Genomic DNA, 20,437 nt, shown 5'->3' with positions numbered 1-20,437 from the left:
CACACACACACACACACACATATATATATATATATTTGTTTTTCCACACATATCTAAAGCAAAACAGTGTAACTAGATTTAATTTCTCATTTTATATACAGAAATAGTATACTTGGTGTTCTTTTCCATTAAAATTCGCCCCAATGGTTGAAGCATGATTATGAATGCTTTTCCAATACATGCTTGTTCCCAAGTTGGGGAAATAATATAACTTGTTAAATTTTAAATGGGAAGTTTTTGGGAGCTTCAGTTAGAAAACAAACCAAATCAGAAGCTCCCAGCACAATGAAAAATAAAAGTATAGATGTATTTTGTGCCATTGTTAGTAGTTTTTGTCCCAAGTATAGTCTTTTGTGAAGTAAACAGGGTTGAGAAAAGTTAATTTAGAAAATGAAATGTTCTGTTTAGACTTTGGTTTAGAGTAGAAAAATAGATTCTATCTGTTGAATGATCTCTAACCTTATAATTAGAAATTTTGCTAATTTTTAGTTTTTCAAGTTTTCTGTGCCTAACAGAAACAGTACTTACATAATACATTTTTGTACGTTTTATGACTTTTATGGCTAATTACTTTTGCTTTAAGAAAACATTCATTTCAATTATCTTTATTGTGTAGTATTGTTATAACACGTTTTACCTTTGATACTCTGTTTCTTTAGTCTTTTTAGCATATACTCATGAATTACTATTACAAATAGGAGTAGTTTTGCCCTATGTCTTTCTTGAATAATGTGTGCTTATTTCAAACATGAGTAAATAGTGTTCCTTTTCACACAAAACAAAACATTCAATAATTTGAAATTGTCGCTTGTGTCTTTTCAGACATGGAATGTGGACCTCCAAGAATTAATGATAAACTAATGAGGTTCTTTGATCATTGTGAAAGGTTTTTAACTGAAGTGGAAAGGAATGATACAGCTCTTTATCATGTAGAAGCCTTCAAAACTGGACCAGAAATGCAGAACATTTTAAAAAAAGTTGCAGCTACTTTGCAAGTGCCAGTCAACAATTTAAATGCAGGTAATGTGCCTATTATCTTTCATTTGAATTCTGAAGTTGTTAAATGGTTTTTGAACTCTGAAAATGGAAAAAATATGGAAGAATAAAGTTATTCCTTTTAAAAGACCCACAATTGATTTTACAGTAAGAAAATAATATGTTTTCGGTCATGCTTAACTACTTTTAGATGGAAATTCTTTGAGTTTTATGTAAGCTAATGTACAGGATTTTTACTATATTCTGGAATTTTTTTGAGGGCAGAGGTAATATAAAGTTTCAACTTTCAGCATTATATATAAAACAAAAATTATTTTTTCTGTGTTATCTCCTCATAAAGTGCTTTTGAAGCAATTCAGAAGTACATGTTCATGTCTTGAAACGGGTAAGTTTTAGAAAGTGAAAGGCACAGTAATGTGATTTTTTTGTTTTTCTTTAGGCTTTAAACTTAGAGATGCTGAGAAATGGACAGTCATGTCTGTCATAAGGTATTGCAGTGGAGATGAGCTGACTGTAGTTTATCATGCAACCTAGGACACTTGGAGGGTGAAAGTGACATTATTAATAATTATGCCAGGAAAGCAGGTGGAAAACCAGGACATACGGTCACTTAGAAATGGGAAGTTAAGAAAAAAAAATATTTTTTTTTAGGAATTTATAATGCATAGGGCAGGTGTTGACAAATATGCATACAAAGATTGTGGATTTCATTATATTGTGAATAAATTTCCAAAAGACTAGAAGTAGGAGATGTTGGAGAAAAAATGCAGACTGGAATCTGTGAATCATGGAGACTGAATGCTTAACGTTTAAAGGATCAAACAAGTGAAAATGCCTAGACTAGGCTAGCATTTTAAACTTGAATTTTTCCTCTTTCCCCAAATTGGTTGGTCACCTGCCAGTTTTAAAAATTATTTATTTTATTAGGAAATAATTCAAGCATATATGTAATAATAATGGCTAATATAATGAATGTTGTTATACCCACAACTTATTTTTATCAAATTTTAATATTATGCTTCAGTTAGTTACTTTAAGGATATTGAGGTCTTTTGGTCCTGCTGAAGGATCTCATTCATCTCCTTTTCTCTCCACAAGTAACCATTGTCATGAATTGAGCATTTAAATCATTCCTTGCCAGTTTTTTTGGTGTTCGTTTGCTTTGTTTTGTGGGGTTTTTTTTTAGATTTTTAAAATTGATTTTTAGTGAGCGAGGAGGGGAGAGGGAGAGACACATCTATGTTTGCCTCCTGCACGCCCCCTACTGGGGATCGAGCCTGACTCCTGGGGCTGGAGCTATTGTAGTCCAAATTCTTTTTAGTTTAATGGGTCTGAAATTTAGATATCCTCATGGTTTCTCCTGACAGTTCCAGTTCCTCCCCTTTGGATTATACAGAGTTAGCCTTAATCTTTGATAGCCAGGAAGAAACTGACAACTAACTTTATCCAGTTTCTTCAGTTGTGCTGCACATGGCATTCTATAGATATTTAGCCTTTGAAAAATTGCAAAGTAGTAACCTACAAATTTTACCTTTTCCCCCTCAGATTTGATTCAGGTAGCTTTTTTCACCTGTTCATTTGACCTGGCAATTAAAGGTGTTAAATCGCCTTGGTGTGATGTTTTTGATACAGATGATGCAATGGTAAGTGTTAATTTTGCAGTTTCTTTGCTTTTTTGCATGATTTATTGTTGCTTGAAGTATCTTCTCAAAAAATAAGCAGAGTAGGGAACATTAACTATCTTTGACTAACTCATAATTTTTCTTACCAAAAGAGAGATTGCTTGTTCAGATAGGGCCTACCTACTTACAACTAGTTTGGGTTCATAAAACTCTGGAAAACATTCTTCCATTGTGATTTGATTTCTAGGTCCACCTAATTAAAAATGAATTTAACCCAATATCAGATTTTATTGCTGGAGAGGATTATAGAGTTAATATAATTTAAATTCTCCTTTTTATAGGAAGCCAAGGCTCAGAGAGGATGAATGGTTTTCCAAATGTCTGTTTCTTTTATGACAGTTTGGATGATAAATTGAGTTCTGTTCCACCTGGTGATGGCAGTAATTCATCTACAGTTTCTTTCTGCCTACTTCATATTTTTTCCTCCTCAGTCATATGCCTTCTTTGTAGAGAGGCCTCTGGTGACTTTAAGGGAGGTAAATTCTGGCCAGTTTTGGGATGTTAGAAGCCAGAGAGGTGAGGTAGGAGAGCATTACTTTTTTTTTTTTTTTAAGTATGGAGAATTGCAGCATTGGATAGAATTCTGGGGATGAGATAGTGAGATAGGATGTTTGTATGTATGGATCATTAAGGAATATGGACTTTTGAAACCTTAATCATCTTCATCCCTTGCATACATATGAAACCTTCAGTATTCCATATGAAAATAAATTAACTTCAAATTTTAACCTCAAACTTTGAAAAGTAGTATACTATTTGCCAGATAGAAGCAGGCTTTTAAGGTGAGAACTAATGTATCTTTGAAGGTAAAGGAGTGCTTTATTTTGTTCCTCGAAGACAAGACCAGCAAGCAGGCTTTATGTGGTATGGTGTCAGTGTGGAACTAGGGCTCAGTGGCTGAGCTGGAAGAAGGGGAAAGGGCCCTCAGTAGATGATTACTTTAGGATGCTGAGCACCAAAAGTAATCGGTGTGTTACATTTTCTCTCTGTGATCCTGAGAGTCATGATCTTTTTCTTTGTCCCAGGTACACAGTGTGTTTCTTATCTCCTCTAATAGTCCACAACTCATCACTTCAGAAACTTACTTGTGTTCCCTCTTTTGTTATGCCCTTTGCTTAGGATGATCATGAAATTTGTCTTTTAAATTGGGATACTTTTAAAGTGAAATGAGCACCATTAATAAGTGTGCTGGTGTAGATATAAACTGAGATTTATGGTCACCATTTATATATGTGTCAAAAAAGTACATTTCCCTTTTCTCCCTACACATACTGCTCTAGGGAAGAAAGCCAATGAGCAGAATTAAAGTAATTTTCAATATTGTGTAAATGACTGAAGGTGTTGGCAAAAAGGGAATTTTAACAAAAGAATAACGTATTTGCCCAATTTACTGCAGTTGTTGGAGTATTTGGCATGTGCCCATCTGGCCCCCTGCTGTCTGCCCATTTCCTGTTCTGAATGGCTCTCCATGTGGTCCCTTCTGAGGACTGACAGTTTCTGGATTAAGTGCAAGCTACTCCCTGCAATAAAGATGTACATCTCAGATCATAGCCAGCCTCTGCTTCATCTTTGTGTCACCTACTTGTATTTCTTTCCCTTTCCCTATTTGAATCCCTTCCCAATTAAACATTGTACTCTCCTTTTGTGCATCTTCTCTTTCTCTTCTGGGAGATAGTTTGATAGATTACAAAAACCCTGGAAGTTAAGATGTTGGTCAAAGTAACACTTAATCTTTCTGTGCCTCAATTTCCTTATCTATTAAGAGACTAGAGGCCCAGTGCACCTTCTCGCAGTCTGGGACCCCTCGCTCCTTACTGCCCGCCTGCAGCGGAGACAGGAGAGGCTCCCATCACTGTCGCTGGGCTAGCCAGCTGTCTGGCTGAGCAGTGCTCCCCCTTTGGGAGCACACTGACTACCAGGGAGCAGCTCCTGTGTTTAGTGTCTGCCTCCTGGTGGTCAGTGTGCATCATAGTGACCATTCGTTCTGCCCTTTGGTCGATTTGCATATTATGCTTCTATTATATAGGATGGAACTATCAGGTGACTCAGGAACACCGCTATAACTAAGATTCTGTACTGGCCTTTCTCTTTTACTTTTTAAGATTACCCTTTTATCTCTATTGCATATGAATGCCTCTCCCGTATTTTGAAAAATTTCCAACTAACAAAAACTGTAAGAATAATACCATGAATGTTCATGTCCTTCACCTATATTCACCAGTTGTTAACCTTTCTTTTGCTACATTTGCTTTTTTCGACATATATTAGTTACCTAGACTTAGTGGTTTAAAACAACACAAGTTTATTATCTTCTGTAAGTCAGAATTCCAAAGTGAATTTTATAGGGCTAAAATCAAGGTTTCAGGAAGGCTGTGTTTTTCTGGAGGCTTTAGGGTGGGAGTGGGGGACATCCGGCCCTGCCAAGATATTAGGGGTGAGTTAATTAAATGTTTGACCAAATATAGCAGGCTAATTTTTAAGTTGATAATTTTGTATGGCCTGTGAATGATGTTATAAATATTCAAAGGCCCTTGGCAAAAAAGGGTTCCTCACCCCTTTTCCAGTCTCTAGAGGCCACCTGTACTCCTTGTATCATTCTGACCTCTGCTTCCATGGTTATGTTTTCTACTCTGACTGTCCTTCCTGTCTACTTAAAAGGATTTGTGTGATTATATTGGGTCCACCTAGATAGTTTAGGATAATTTTCCCATCTTAAGATCCTTAACTTAATCACAAATTCTCTTTTATTATGTAAAATAACATTCAGAGGTTCTAGGGATTAGGATATAGACATCTTTGGGGGTCATTTATTCTGTCTACCACATATATGTAATCTTTTTCTTTTGCAAACCTCAAGAAACTTCACCCTTAAATACTTGGCCATGCATCTCAACAAGAAGATTCTCCTACATAACCGTAATAAACTATAATTATATATATAGTACATATTATCTAGTATACAGTATTCAAGTTTTCACACTTGTCTTAATAAAGCCCCATATTTGTAGCTATATATAGGTATATATAACCGTTTTTATTGATTTCAGAGAGGAAGGGAGAGGGAGGGAGAGATAGAAACATCAATGATGAGAGAGAATCATTGATCAGCTGCCTCCTGCACACCTCACACTGGGGATCGAGCCTGCAGCCGGGCATGTGCCCTGACCAGAAATCGAACCTTGACCTGGTTCATAGGTCAACGCTCAACCATTGAACCACGCCTGCCAAGCTCAAGTCTTTTTGATGTAAAGTTTTAGTAGTGCAAATAGGATTTTTTAAAAAATTCCAGTTATAACTGCTGTTTCATTTCTGATACCATTTTTGTTTTATTTCCTGAATAGATTTGATAGAACTTTGTATTTATTTTAATTTCTTTTTTTTACTTTTTAAAAACGTTTACTTTGGACTTTTTGCTAACTTTCTGATTTAGTTGCCTCTTTAATAAATGTTTAGTTTTGTTTTGGTTATATGGCACTAGTCTGCTCTTGTTCTTAAACTTATGTCTTGTACTTAGTTTCTCTCGCAAGCATGTCAAACTCACAGCATTAAATGAGGCATTCAGCCCATCGCCCGCAAGCAGCAGTTCTCAACCTGTGGGTCGAGACCCCTTTGTTGGTCGAACAACCTTTTCACAGGGGTCGCCTAAGACCATCCTGCATGTCAGATATTTATATTACGATTCATAACAGTAGCAACATTACAGTTATGAAGTAGCAACAAAAATAATTTTATGGTTGGGTCACAACATGAGGAACTATATTTAAAGGGCCAGAAGGTTGAGAACCACTGGCCCGCAAGTTTGACATACCTGCTTAGGGGTTCTTTTGGGAAGAATGGCTCATAACTACTACATAGGCTCTCATGGACCTCTATTGGGTTACAGGTTTTAATTCTCTAGTTTTGGTTTTTATCTGATCAAATAATACTTAAGTACAAAGCTTAACTTTCAGGTAAAGAAAGGCTACCTTAATCACCAACTCCAATTCAAGACCATTCCACAGAGATTAATTACTGTTGTTAATTGATGTCTATCTTTCTACCCTTTTCTATTTCTGTATCATTCTTAGAAATGTAAACAGTCTAGTGTCTGCATTCTGCATGTGTTTTAGTAACAAATGGTCATTTTACTATTTTTGTTCTTAATTTGCTCTTCTCATTCAGCAGTATATCTTGGAGAGCTTCCATGTCAGTACTTGTAGATCTAAAATATAGAATTTTTTTTTTTTTTTTGAGAGAGAGGAAAGGCCAGTGGGAGAGAGAGAAACATCAATTGGCTGCCTCCTGCTTGTCCCCTACCAGGAATTGAGCCAGGGTCAATTCCCTGACCCGAAATTGAAGCAGCAACCTTTTGGTGTATGGTATGATGCCCAACCAACTGGGTCACACTGGCCAGGGCAACAGTGTAGAATTTTTAATTACTGCATAGTATTCCATAGTATGTGAATACTATAGTTTAGTTAACTCTCTATCTATTAATGATATTTAGGTATTTTCATGAATATTTTTTTGATTCCTGTAAGCAGTGCTGCTGTAAGACATTCTTGTATGTTCTCTCTTGTGTTCCTCTGTGAATATTATTTTATTAGAAATGGAATTAAATGGGTCTTAGAGATAAATGTTTTTATGGATTTTGCCAATTTGCCCTTTGAATATCTACTACAATATACATTACTTTTAGCAGTACCAGTTCTCCATATTTTTGGCCTACTTCTATTCCTTTTATTTTTGCCAAACTAATACATTAATCAAAGTAACTCATTTTATGTCTGATTTCTACCTTTCTAAAATTCTTAAAAATTCCTGATCTAATCTTGGCATCTTTCTGTACTGTATAATATTCCATGTATATCTTTTATTTTTCTGTATATATCTTTGCTATCATCTTAATATAATTTTAGAAGAAAGGAGATATGAACACATGTCTGTAATAACCCACTGTTCTGAACTGTTTTGGATGCTGGACTTTTGGCTGTGAGGTCTAACTTGCTTTTGCATGCTGTCCTCTACATTCCCACAATTTAAATTCATATGTCAACATATATCTATGTGTGGCATAAATCTTTGGGTCCAATTAGTAAGTACTTGAAATGGTAAGTGTAAATTAGGGAATCTGTTACATGAATAAAAATGTAATGATTTAAAAAATGATTTTGAAATTTTTATTTTTAGGTATTAGAATATTTAAATGATCTGAAACAATATTGGAAAAGAGGATATGGGTATACTATTAATAGTCGATCCAGCTGCATCCTGTTTCAGGATATCTTTCAGCACTTGGACAAAGCAGTTGAACAGAAAAAAAGGTAAAAACTTAAAAAATAATTTTATTTTTTAATCTTCACCTGAGGACATGTTTATTGGTTTGAGAGAGAGAGAGAGAAACATAAATGTGAGAGAGAAGCATTGATTGGTTGCCTCTTGCATATACCCCCACCAGGCACCAAACCTGTAAAACCAGGCATAGGCCCTGACAGGGAATCAAACCCGAGGCCTTTCGGAGTACATATTTCTATCCTGCTTTTTCAAAGTAAAGTTTATATCTGGAATGTAATTGCTTGCCTCGTGAAATCTTTTTTTGTGAGTGATACTCTCAGACATCAAAATTAATTGCTATAAATATTTCTTATTTTCTTTTTTTTTTTTTTAAATATATTTTATTGATTTTTTACAGAGAGGAAGGGAGAGAGATAGAGAGTTAGAAACATCGATGGGAGAGAAACATCGATCAGCTGCCTCCTGCACATCTCCCACTGGGGATGTGCCCGCAAAGTTTATATCTGGAATGTAATTGCTTGCCTCGTGAGATCTTTTTTTGTGAGTGATACTCTCAGACATCAAAATTAATTGCTATAAATATTTCTTATTTTCACTGAATAACTTTCATTATCCTTTTTCTAACTTTTCATTGACTCTCAAATCTCTGGTATTTTCAGATTTCACTGGGTATGGGTATGGCTTTTTAAGGTTGTGTAGTTCCATATTTTAACATAAGATGGCAGCATTGAAATAAATGTGTAAAATAGCCATTTGGTTAATTAGCCCATTATAATGGGAGAGCTTTGTCTTTTAAAGTTCTTAGAAATGCATGCAGATTCTAAGTCCTCAGAACCTATTCTTGCTGGTCTTTTTGCTAACTTTCTGAAGTTGGTGTTCCAGGGAATTTTAACTCAGTGTACCAGGAGGTGCCACCTCAGTTTTAGTGCTAGTTATTGAAAGAGACTAGCTAAATGAGGTAAAAAGCAATGTACTCTGAATGCAGATTCAAATGGCCAGTTGCTTCTGGAAAGATACTTTTTGATTCTCAGTGGACTATAGGTCTGTGATACCTGGAACTTTGTTTATTTCACCGCTCTCTCCTCAGTGCCTATGAACAAGTGTGGAATGCAGTTGGAATGCTCAGTAGATATTGAAAGACTATCCACAATCCTTTTTCTTTAGTACTCCCTGTTTTAGTCAATGACACCATCATCCTCCCAGGCAGCCAAGCCACAAACCCATGCATCATTTTTACCCTGTCTCCCTCATCCTCTACATCTCTTAATATCGTGATTTTTTTTTCTTTCGACTTCCAGTTTTATATCAATCTCTTCCACTTTTCTTCACCCCTCACTGCTACTGCTATTGGTGGAAGTAGGGGGTCCACATCTCCATCTGTTGCTAGTGGGAGAGGGCTTCTTGCGATATCCCAAGAAAATGAATTTTCTGAGACTCACGGGGGAGGGTGAGATTGTAGGAAGTTTTATTTCTGTGGAAAGTTTTATTTCAAGCCCCTTAGTTTCCAAGGTTTCATTTCCCTCAGTACCACCAAGGAAGAAGTCCCATTTTGCCTTTAGTAGGGCTATAATCAGAGCCAGTGTCTAGAATTTTTGTTCCATATTTGCACTCTCCAGTCCAGCATCAGGCTAGCTTAGCTTGTGTTCCCAACTTCAATCCATTAGTCCATTGTGTGTGGAGTCCGCATGGCTGTGGGTCATACAGGGGAAATGTAAAGAATCGGTACAAGAGAGCTCCATGAGCCAAGAGCAGTAAGAGAGGATTCCTTTGTTTAGGGATTATGTCTTCCTAAATTTTCACAGGCTTGCATTGGCTACACCCATTGTAGCCAATCCATGGTTCCCCAGGCTTGACTGACAGGCAAGTACCTTCCCTAGTCACCGCAGCTTCACTGTACATGCATCTGTCTCCCCTTTGTTGGACTCCTTTATCCCCAGTGATCTGCAAGCTGCCCAGTGGCCATGCTTTTAATGTCTGGCCTTCCCTTTGCTCCTTTCCTATTAGTAATACCTACCTAATTACATAGGTATCACTACCACCTCAGTTTATGCTAGCTAATATCTTCTCCTAGATTTTAGCACCTGCCTCCTACGTGCTTTCCTAAATTTCAGTGTTGCTCCCATTCCACTCTAACACAGCTTACGCAGGCAGAAGGTGAATACATTTAAATTACTGTCTCAGAGAACTCATGTCTGGTTTGGAGGATATTTGTAAAAGCACTAAAAAAAGTGCTGAAGGAGAATAAATTTGAACTGTGGGGTTTGGTAAAGGCTTGATGGAGGGAGGAATCTTTGAGCTTGGTTACTGAAAACTTCTGTCACTAACCTCAGCATATGAGCCCTTAATATTTTTGATTTTTTTAAAAATAGCTCTATTGAGGTATAGTTGATATAAACAGCACATACTTAAAGTGTTCAATTTGATGAGTTTTTATATATATGTTTATACCCATGAAATTGTCACCAAAATTATGATAATGAAATATCCATCACATGCAAAGATTTCTTTGTGAGTCTTTGTAATCTACTTTCCACCCCCCAACCCCCACCCCTATTACAAACTGGGCAACCACTGATCTGCTTTCTGACACTATAAATCAATTTGTGTGGTTTTTTAGAATTTTGTATACTGGAATCATATAATATGTACATTTTTTTGGTTTGGCTTCTTTCACTCAGCTCAATGTTATGAGATTTATCCATGTTGTTGTGGCTATGAGTAGTTAATTCCTTTTTAAGGCTGAGTAATATTCCCTCCATGGTACACCACAATTTGTTTCTCCACTCTCCTTATGATGGACGTTTGGGTTGTTTCCAGTCTGAGGCTATTACAGATAAAGCTGCTGTGGACCTTTGTGGTCTTTATATGGACATATGCATATCATTTCTCTTGGATAATATCTAGAGAGCTGGAATAGCTGAGTGTATGTTTAACTTTTTAAGAAACTGCCAATCTCTTCCCACCAATGTATGAGAGTTCCTGTTATTCTTCATCCTAGCCAATACTTGGTATAGTAGATCTTTATAATTTTAGCCATCATAATGGGTGTTTAATAGTATCTCATTTGGTTTTAGTTTACATTTCCCTAAAAATTAATGATATTGAGCATCTTTTCATATTTTGGGGGGCTCCCCTTCTCTGTGCTGCAGCCTTGAAACTCCAGGCAGTAATCTGGGACAGTTGTTGGGGTTCACCTGATTTGCCTTCCTTCACTCTTACTGTATTGTTGAATGCCTGAAAAATGCTCTTTTGTATATTTTGTCTGATTTTATAGTAGTTCAAGGCAGAAAGGTAAATCGGTTCCTGTTATTCCATCTTGAATGGAAGCAGAATTTATTTTTATATCTTTGCTTGAGAAAAAAAATCTTTATGTTTGAGCCATTTTAGTTCTACATTTGTGTTAAGCTGTCAAACAGATGCTTCTCCAGATGCCTCATTGGAGCTGATATTTCAATCAGATGTATAAGAAGATAAAAAATTTTCCTGTTAATTTTCTTCCCAAAGCTCCTCATATCTCTGGCAGTTCATGTTACTTATTTGTGCACTTACATAAGTATGGGGATTATGTGGATCATGTTTAAAAACACCCCTTGTGTAATATTAGTTGAGTGTGAAACTTGAATTAAGAGCTTAGAAAGATCTAAGCTGAGTACTATATTTAGGGGAAAAACATGCAACTATTGGTTGTTTTTCTGGTTGAACTTTTTGAATGACTTGAAGTGCTTTTTTGCAGTGTTACCTATTTTGAACATACACATTGTAGTCAACCTTTATTTAACAACAGAATTTTAGACTTCAAATTAAATTTCATTTTTAATTGAAGATTTAATAAAATCTTCTTACCAACTTATAATAGTAAAAGAGGGCTGCAATTTGGAGAACTGCATTTTTATCTTGCTAGATAACATTAGGCAATTCACTTGACTTTTCCTTATTTCTAAAATGAGAGGATTTGACCACTTCTCAACCCTAAAACATTGATTCCAGCAGTGTATTTCTATATATACATTCATATAGATTAATCACTTGTTTTCTTATATTTGTATTGATACTTTACATTTTCTAGGTTGTCCTTCCTTGGGACTTGGGTATAGAATTCAAGGACAAGCTGGAGATGAGGTTCTTTCAAATAGTAATTGGACTTACACTAACTAGAGTAAATTAGTGCCTAGCAGATGTGTGACACTTCCAAGATTTACTCTCTATTGTGAGGCAGAGCAAAAATAGTGTGTTCCTGAAGTGGAACCAACTCACTTCACAGAAATTACGGATTTATTTTACAGAAACTTGGCATATACCTTTAATGGCCTCTGATGAAAATTGGATCATAAATAAAGACTCTCCTGTATTTGCTTTGACAACTTTAGAGTTATAAAAACCAATAAAAAAGCCCTACTGTATTTGTGGCCACACACAAATTCCATAACTCTTTAACCCCCACTAATTGAAGATATATAAGTAAAAATGGAGATTTTTGATGTTTGGATATAATTTAGAATAGAAATGTTTTTCCATTTAATGCTACTTTGTAAAGAAACCTTGAAATGTAAGTCATCTGAAAGGGTAAACACGTATAAGCATGAGCAGCTGTTTAAGACGGATTATGTTAACTCTTTGGAATAAAAATACCCACTTTTGAGTCACATATATCCCCATGTCAGTAGGTTTTTTGTTGTTTGTTTTGTTTTTAATAAACTCTTCTTTAGATCAGTTTTAGGTTTATAGCAAAATTGAGCAGAAAGTACAGAGAGTTCCTGTACACTCCTTTGCCTACCCCTTACTATTGGCATTCTATATCACAGTGGTACATTATAATTAATAACCCTCCAACAAAACATCGTTATCACCAAAGTCAATAGTTTGCATTAGAGTTCACTGTTGGTGTTGTACATTCTCTGGGTTTGGACAAATGCATAATGACAGGTATCCACCATTGTAGTATTATACAGTAGTTTTTATTGCCCTAAAAATCCTCTGTTCTTTGCCTATTCATCCTTCTCTCACCCCAACCCCTGGTAACCATGATCTTTTTACTGTTTTCATAGTTTTGCCTTTTTCAGAATGTCATATAGTTGGAATCATATGCTATGTAGCCTTTTCAGATTGGCTTTTTTCACTTAGTAATATGCACTTAAGTTTCCTCCATGTCTTTTCATGGCTTGATAGTTCATTTCTTTTTAGCACTGAATAATATTTCATTATCTGGAATACCACCATTTATTTACCCATTCACCTACTAAATAACACCTTGGTTGCTTCTAAGTTTTGACAGTTATGAAAAAAGCTTCTATAAATGTCCATGTGTAGGTTTTTGTATAGATATGTTTTTAATTCACTTGCACATATACCAAGGAATATAAGGATCATGTGGCAAGGAATATAAGGACCATTCACCTACTAAATAACACCTTGGTTGCTTCTAAGTTTTGACAGTTATGAAAAAAGCTTCTATAAATGTCCATGTGTAGGTTTTTGTATAGATATGTTTTTAATTCACTTGCAAATATACCAAGGAATATAAGGATCATGTGGCAAGAGTATGTTTACTTTTGTCAGAAACCACCAAACTGATTTCCACAATGGCTATATCATTTTTTTATAAGATACCATTAAGCCCCTTTTATTTTATTTTTATATATTTATTGATTTCAGAGAGGAAGGGAGAGGGAGAAGGAGATAGAAACATCAATAATGAGAGAGAATCATTGATTGGCTACCACCTGCATACCCCCTACTGGGGATAGAGCCCACAACCCAGGCATGTGCCCTTGACCAGAATCGAACCTGGGACCCTTCTATCCGCAGGCTGATGCTCTATCCACTGAGCAACACCAGCTGGGCAGCTATATCATTTTGCATTCATACCAGCAGTGACTGAATGAAATCCTGTTGTCAGTACTTGGTGGTGTCAACTTTCTGGATTTTCATATGTAGTGGTATCTTGTTTTAATTTGTAATTCCTTACTGACATGATGTGGAGCACCTTTTCATTTACTTACTTGCCATCTGTATATCTTCTTTGGTGAGCTTTCCAGGTCTTTTGCCCATTTAAAAAATATATATTTTTATTAATATGAGAGAGAGAGGAAGGGAGAGGGATAAATAGAAACATCAATCAGCTGCCTCCTGCATGCCCCCCACTGGGGATCGAGCCTGCAATCCCAGGCATGTGCCCTGACTGGGAATCGAACCAAGGACCTCTTGGTTCTTTGGTCCATCCGTGTTCAACCACTGAGCCACACAAGCCGGGTTTTTGCCCCATTTTTTAATTGGGTTGTTTCTTATTGTTGAGTCTTAAGAGTTCTTTGTATATTTCAGATAACAGTCCTTTGTCATAGGTGTCTTGTGCAAATATTTTCTCACAGTTTGTGACTTGTCTTCTCATTCTCTTGACATTGACTTTAGCAGAGGAGAGTTTTTTAATTTTAATAAAGATTAACTTATCAGTTAACTTTCATGGATCATGCCTTTGGTGTTATATATATATAAGTCATTACCATATCCAAGGTTATATAAGTTTTCTCCTTTGTTATTTTCTAGGAGTTTTATTGTATTGAGTTTTACATTTAGGTCTATGATCATTTTTTAGTTAATTTTTGTGAAGAGTCTCAGGTCTGTATCCAAATTCATTGTTTTTTGCATGTGGATGTCTAGTATTCCAACACCATTTGTTGAAAAGACTGTGTTTGCTCCATTGCGCCTGTATTGTTATTGCTCCTTTGTCATAATTATGAGTTAGATGTTTTACTCCTACTTTCTTAAGGAGCCTTGAAGAAGATTGCTTTGTCATATGTATTCTAGTTTCAACACTTGAACCACTAAGGATTACTAAGTTGAATTTCAGCTTGTAAAGTAGAATAGTGAAGAAAAGCAGTTATGTTTGAGACAAGTGACATAGTCTAAGCCAGTGATGGCGAACCTATGACACGCGTGTCAGAGGTGACACGCGAACTCATTTTTTTGGTTGATTTTTCTTTGTTATATGGCATTTAAATATATAAAATAAATATCAAAAATATAAGTCTTTGTTTTACTATGGTTGCAAATATCAAAAAATTTCTATATGTGACACGGCACCAGAGTTAAGTTAGGGTTTTTCAAAATGCTGACACGCCGAGCTCAAAAGGTTCGCCATCAGTGGTCTAAGCTGTTATTTAATAGAAATACTTTTGAGTTAATGCAAAAAATACTTAACATTCTTTTAGATCTAGTAATTTATTTAAAAGTGTGCTAAATTCTGCTTCTTACCCTTAAAACCCAAACTAGACATTCAGTGAGCTCTGAATTTTTTCTTGAAATGCAAAAATCAAGAAGAATGAAATTTTAAAAAACATTGATTTTTAGAATGGTTCCTAGCTTTGGAGTTACTGTCTCATGGCTGGAGGACTTAAACTGTAAACCAGTATTTGTTTTTCTTTAACTTGTATCACTATTAAATTGCATTATATTTACATTATGGAAGTGGTATTAGCTTTGACTTGCATATGCTCAAATGTATAAAGAGATCTGGGAAGTAATGAAATATCCTATGTTAGACAGCGTGGAGTGACGTATGTCCCATGTAACAGGTTTATGTCCACTCTGGAAGGTAATCCTCATTCCTATTATACTGATTATTGCCTTGTGGGAATATTTGTGTTGCCAGGTCTTTCAGTTTTTCAAGAGGAGCCAAAAAAATCTGGATTTTTAAGAATCTGAAATCTCCCAATTTTGAAATACTGACAAATAATGCAAAATTGAAAAATATTTATGCAGGTGAAATTGAATATAGCTATGGTCAGAATGTTACTGCTTTGTAACTTCAGACCTAAGGGGATGCTTCTTGGAAATAAATATAAGGCTTTAGATGCCCTACTTAATGTATACCAGTTAAGAAGAGAGGCTTACAAACACTTGTTGATGAGAATGTTTTGTGCTTCTAAGTGTAGATATTATTTTCTACGACACGGATACATAGACATATTTTTTCTCAATTTCTCATTTAAGGTCTCAGCCAATTTCCTCTCCAGTCATCCTTCAGTTTGGTCATGCAGAGACTCTTCTTCCACTGCTCTCTCTCATGGGCTACTTCAAAGACAAGGAGCCCCTCACAGCTTACAATTACAAGGAACAAATGCATCGGAAGTTCCGAAGTGGTCACATTGTACCTTATGCCTCAAACCTGATATTTGTGCTTTACCATTGTAAAAATGCTAAGACTGCTAAAGAAGAATTCCGAGTGCAGTTGTTATTGAATGAAAAGGTGTTACCATTGGCTAACTCGCAAGAAACTGCTTCTTTGTATGATGATCTGAAGAACCATTACAAGGACATCCTTCAGAGTTGTCATACCAGTGAAGAATGTCAATTACCAAAGGTGAACAACACATCTGATGAGCTATGAATAACTGGAGAACATTTTTAATTCATCAGGAATCTATAGGGCGTGATTACATGCGTGGAGTAGGTGGGCAGTCCCTGGTTACAGAAAGCTTTCACATTACTTGGGTATTTCTGTCTTCATAGAAAAACAATGAGTTTCTTTTTTAGTCTGGACATGAACGTGTAAGCAACAATTCTTCACTGGAGCAGCTCTCTTAAGGGGAAAATATCTATTCAAAGAAATAGTTGGCACTGCAAATGTTTACAGAAGTTAAATTCTTCCTTTTTATATAAGAAATCTCACACTGAGAATATGTTTTCCAAATAAAGCTTGAAAATGCTGGAGTAACAAAGTATGTCAGTTGGATGATCCATAACTTGATGAACCTTGTCTATGAACTTTACCAGTTGTGCTGCAATTCTCTCTTTTTTTTCCTCAAGTAGCACAGTTCTAGTATTATCTTTCTTAATCAGAAATATTGTGATACACTGGGAATATCATTTTGGAAGAAAGTTAAGATCTCTGAGAATTTGAAACAATATTAAGCAGTCTGATGTAAAAGGACACTTTCACTGAAGAAAGACAAAAAATAAAATAAATGTTTTTGTTAATAGTATTTATAAAGTATTTGAAGACTTTTTCAATAATTCCTTTTAGACTTCTACTAAGTCCTGCAAAGCCAGTCTTTCACTGTCATACCTGTTTTATATATATAACAATAGAATGACAAAGAGGACCATTAGCAATGTCAGATGGATCGAATCAAAGTTCCTTCAGTCCATTGCTTAGCAGTTTTTAGCATTCTGTCACTTTGCTTCAGTTTTTATACACGGTGTCCCAAAAAATGTATACACACTTTAAATAATTATAAAAGCAATGTTTATTAAAAGACATTTCATTTTTAAAATGTAGTAGAATCAGCTGTTAAAGTCTGTGTATACATTTTTGGGGGACAGCCTATATTTTGCTATTACATCTTTTGAAATATGTTTTGGTTGCTTAATTTTTTTTATTCCTTTTGTTTATTATTAATTTCAGGGAGGAAGGGAGAGAGAGAGAGAAACATCAATGATGAGAGAGAATCATCAATTGGCTGCCTCCTGCATGCCCCCTGCTGGAGATTGAGCCCAAAACCTGGGCATGTGCCGTGACCAGGCATCGAACCCTGACCTCATGAGTCAGTGCTCAATTACTGAGCCATACTGGCCAGGCTCTTTTTTAAAAAATAAAGACTATCCTGGCTGGCTTAGTTTCACAGATATGAACCCATTTTTTAAAAAGAGTTCTGAATTCTGTCAAATACCATGAAAGTTTTTGCTATAATAATAAGCAGAATTCTTGCCCTGGCTGGCTTCACTCAGTGGTTAGAGCGTTGGCCAGCAGACTGAAGGGTTGTGGTTTTGATTCCCATCAAGAGCACATACCTCAGTTGCTGGCTCCATCCCCCACCCCGTCGGAGTGTGCGGGAGTCAATCAATCTATGTGAGACAAATGTCTCTCTCTGTCTCTCCCCTCCCTTACACTCTCTAAAAAAATCAGTGGAAAAAATATCCTTGGGTGAGAATTAAACAAACAAAAGACAAAATTCTTGGTCTTTTCTACTCTTTGTGTTGATAAACAATCAGTCATTGATGGTAAAAGTTTGGGAATTTAAGCAGCTTTGACTAAATCAGGCAATGCAAGGCAATTTTCTTGTAATTGAAATATTCTCAAATAAATGGAAATCCATTTTATTAAAAAATCTAAGGAGCATCACAACTATATATTGCAATTATAAAAAAAGATGCATAGATCATTGATCTTCAAATTAATAATGTTCTTAAAATAGATAATTAGCTGGTAAATCCTGTTGATCCATTAATATACTGCTGATTGTTCCTGCAAAAATGTCTGGTGCTTGCTTTTTTAAAAACTATGTAAATAGGTAGATAAGAAGAGAATAAGGTAATGAACATTTATGCCCATTGTCCTCTTTGATGAAAATTAGCATTATAATATTTGACTTGGATCCAAATAAGAACAATTGAGGACTTAAATGCTTCCCTGATGCTATTGCCCTCACTCACTGCCAGCATAAAATTCAGTAATCACCATTCCATTACATGCTTGACTCTGGAAGCTTGTAGTATTATTGTGGAAGTTTTAAAATATTCTACAAAAGGACATACTGTGCATAGTATTCTTGAATCTGCTGTATTTGTTTTTCAAGACTTATTAATCCCGATCATTTGTCACAGATTAGTACCATCAATTCATTAATACCTGTTGAGTACTTTTTATGTACAAACACTAGATCCAGTCTGTGGGCATCTAACGTTGAATGAACACAATTCTTACAACTTACATGTGGAAGTTATAGCAGTTGTTTAATTTCATTGTTAAATAGAACGATGTTGTCATCTTTGTAGTCATTGCTAAGTTTGACATTTACCCAGTCATTTCAGGATGATGGGTAAATGTGGTCCATTTGTGCTAATACAGAGATAGAGATAGAGATAGTATTCTGGTGCTATTATTCTCATTTTGGAAATGCCTGAAACAAGAATATCATGATGAAAACTAAAGGTCTTACCCAGGATAGGATATATCAAAAATAATAGGTGACCAAATTACTTCAGTTAAGCCAAATTGAATCCTGTCCGGCATGACATTTTAGCCTATGGACATTCGCCATTTTTCTGTTTAATCTACAAGTTCATGAGTGCAGTGTATTGTACTTACTGGTTTTTCTAATCATTTTGAAGTTTCTGCTCTCCAACACACATAATCATCCACTGGATACTATTTTTGTACATGCCATAATCTTGATCTTTAATTTTAATACTGAAAGCAAAACTCAACTTGTAAAGAAAAAAGAGCTTGTTTTTTCCAGACATAATCAACTTTCATATCTTTACGTGAGTGCTTTCCTTTTGTAAACTGTAGAACTGACAGAGGCCCTTAAATTTCCAGAAGTTAAAGCAACCAAACCAGAATATATAAGTATACATTTTTGGATTCTATTTCTCTAAGGTGACATTTCATGTGGTTCATTAATTATCTTTGGAATTTGGACTGTCTTCTGCCAAATGTAATCCTAAAATAAATATTTGCATTGTCATATAATTTGCCTATATCTAACTTCTGTACTTCACAGATCACTTAATTCTCTCCTAATCATTCGTTTTCTCTTAAGCATTTTAAGCAGCTCAATTCACTTTTAAGCACTTCCACATTAATCTATTAAGCTATTTTTAATTGGTGTGTGTGTGTCTGATAGTTTTTTTGAGAAAATTTCACAGCAAGAAAAAAGATGTCATATTCTTCCAACTAAAAGATTTGTAGTTAGAGCTCAATGCCTGGCAGTTTAGGAGGAGGTTAACTTTTAAACTTTGTTTCACCATCTTTACTGAGATAATACATGTTAATATAGGATTCTTAATTTTATTTCTAAAATTCATAATTTATTATTTTCCTGTACTATTCCCAGGTTTTATTTTTTTTCTTTATTGATTAAAGTATTACATATGTGTCCTTATTTCCCCATTGCCCCCCCCCCACCCTACCCCCACTCTTGCCCTCACCCCGCTGGTGTCTGTGTCCATTGGTTAGGCTTATATGCATGCATACAAGTCCTTTGATTGATCTCTCCCCCTTACCCCCACCTTCCCCTACCTTCCCTCTGAGGTTTGATGGTCTCATCGATGCTTGTCTGTCTCTGGATCTGTATTTGTTCATCAGTTTATGTTGTTCATTATATTCCACAATATTCTCAGATTTTAAACCATTATTTAGACCCAAGCATTTCATGTTCACACTTTTATTTGTTGTACTGGGAGAACAATATTTGTTCATTAAAATGGCAGCCTTCCAAATTGAATAGTACTCCTAGTATAATGAGAAAGTTTTATTAGAATATTCATTTTACATTATTTCTGAAATGGGTAATATGGAAAATTAAGTTGGGATAGCAATCTACAGATTCAGCTTTTTTCATTAGAGTTCATTCTACCAGCCTTGGTTTTGATTGTCTTTTTACCGAATATTAACAATTTGGATGCTTTTGAAAATCTTTTCAACGAATACTCTCATTCTGGAAAAAATAATCCAGTTTTGATGTAAATCATATAAGAACTAGAGTCCC

The 20,437-nt window shown here is 35.5% G+C and overlaps 1 protein-coding gene across 3 annotated transcripts in view; it reads left to right on the top strand.

Moving 5' to 3' along the window:
* Positions 1-18,055, top strand: part of MINPP1 (multiple inositol-polyphosphate phosphatase 1) — a 21,271-nt gene extending 3,216 nt beyond the window's left edge. The window contains exons 2-5 of one of the 3 annotated variants that reach the window (XM_006096636.3): positions 823-1,020; positions 2,542-2,639; positions 7,848-7,981; positions 15,939-18,055. In XM_006096636.3, coding sequence (XP_006096698.2) covers positions 823-1,020; positions 2,542-2,639; positions 7,848-7,981; positions 15,939-16,335 — 827 coding nt within the window. In that variant the 3' untranslated portion in view covers positions 16,336-18,055. Of the gene's footprint in view, positions 1-822; positions 1,021-2,541; positions 2,640-4,074; positions 4,382-7,847; positions 7,982-15,935 lie in introns of those variants that run through there. The other 2 variants (XM_023760474.1, XM_014462544.2) reach the window with 2 other exon arrangements.
* Positions 18,056-20,437: the final 2,382 nt, after the last annotated feature.

This window comes from Myotis lucifugus, unplaced genomic scaffold (genome assembly GCF_000147115.1).
Source record: "Myotis lucifugus unplaced genomic scaffold, Myoluc2.0 scaffold_184, whole genome shotgun sequence".
Taxonomy (NCBI): Eukaryota; Metazoa; Chordata; class Mammalia; order Chiroptera; family Vespertilionidae; genus Myotis; species Myotis lucifugus.
The sequence above is the reverse complement of the archived record's forward strand: the minus strand, read 5'-3'. Positions and strand labels throughout refer to the sequence as shown.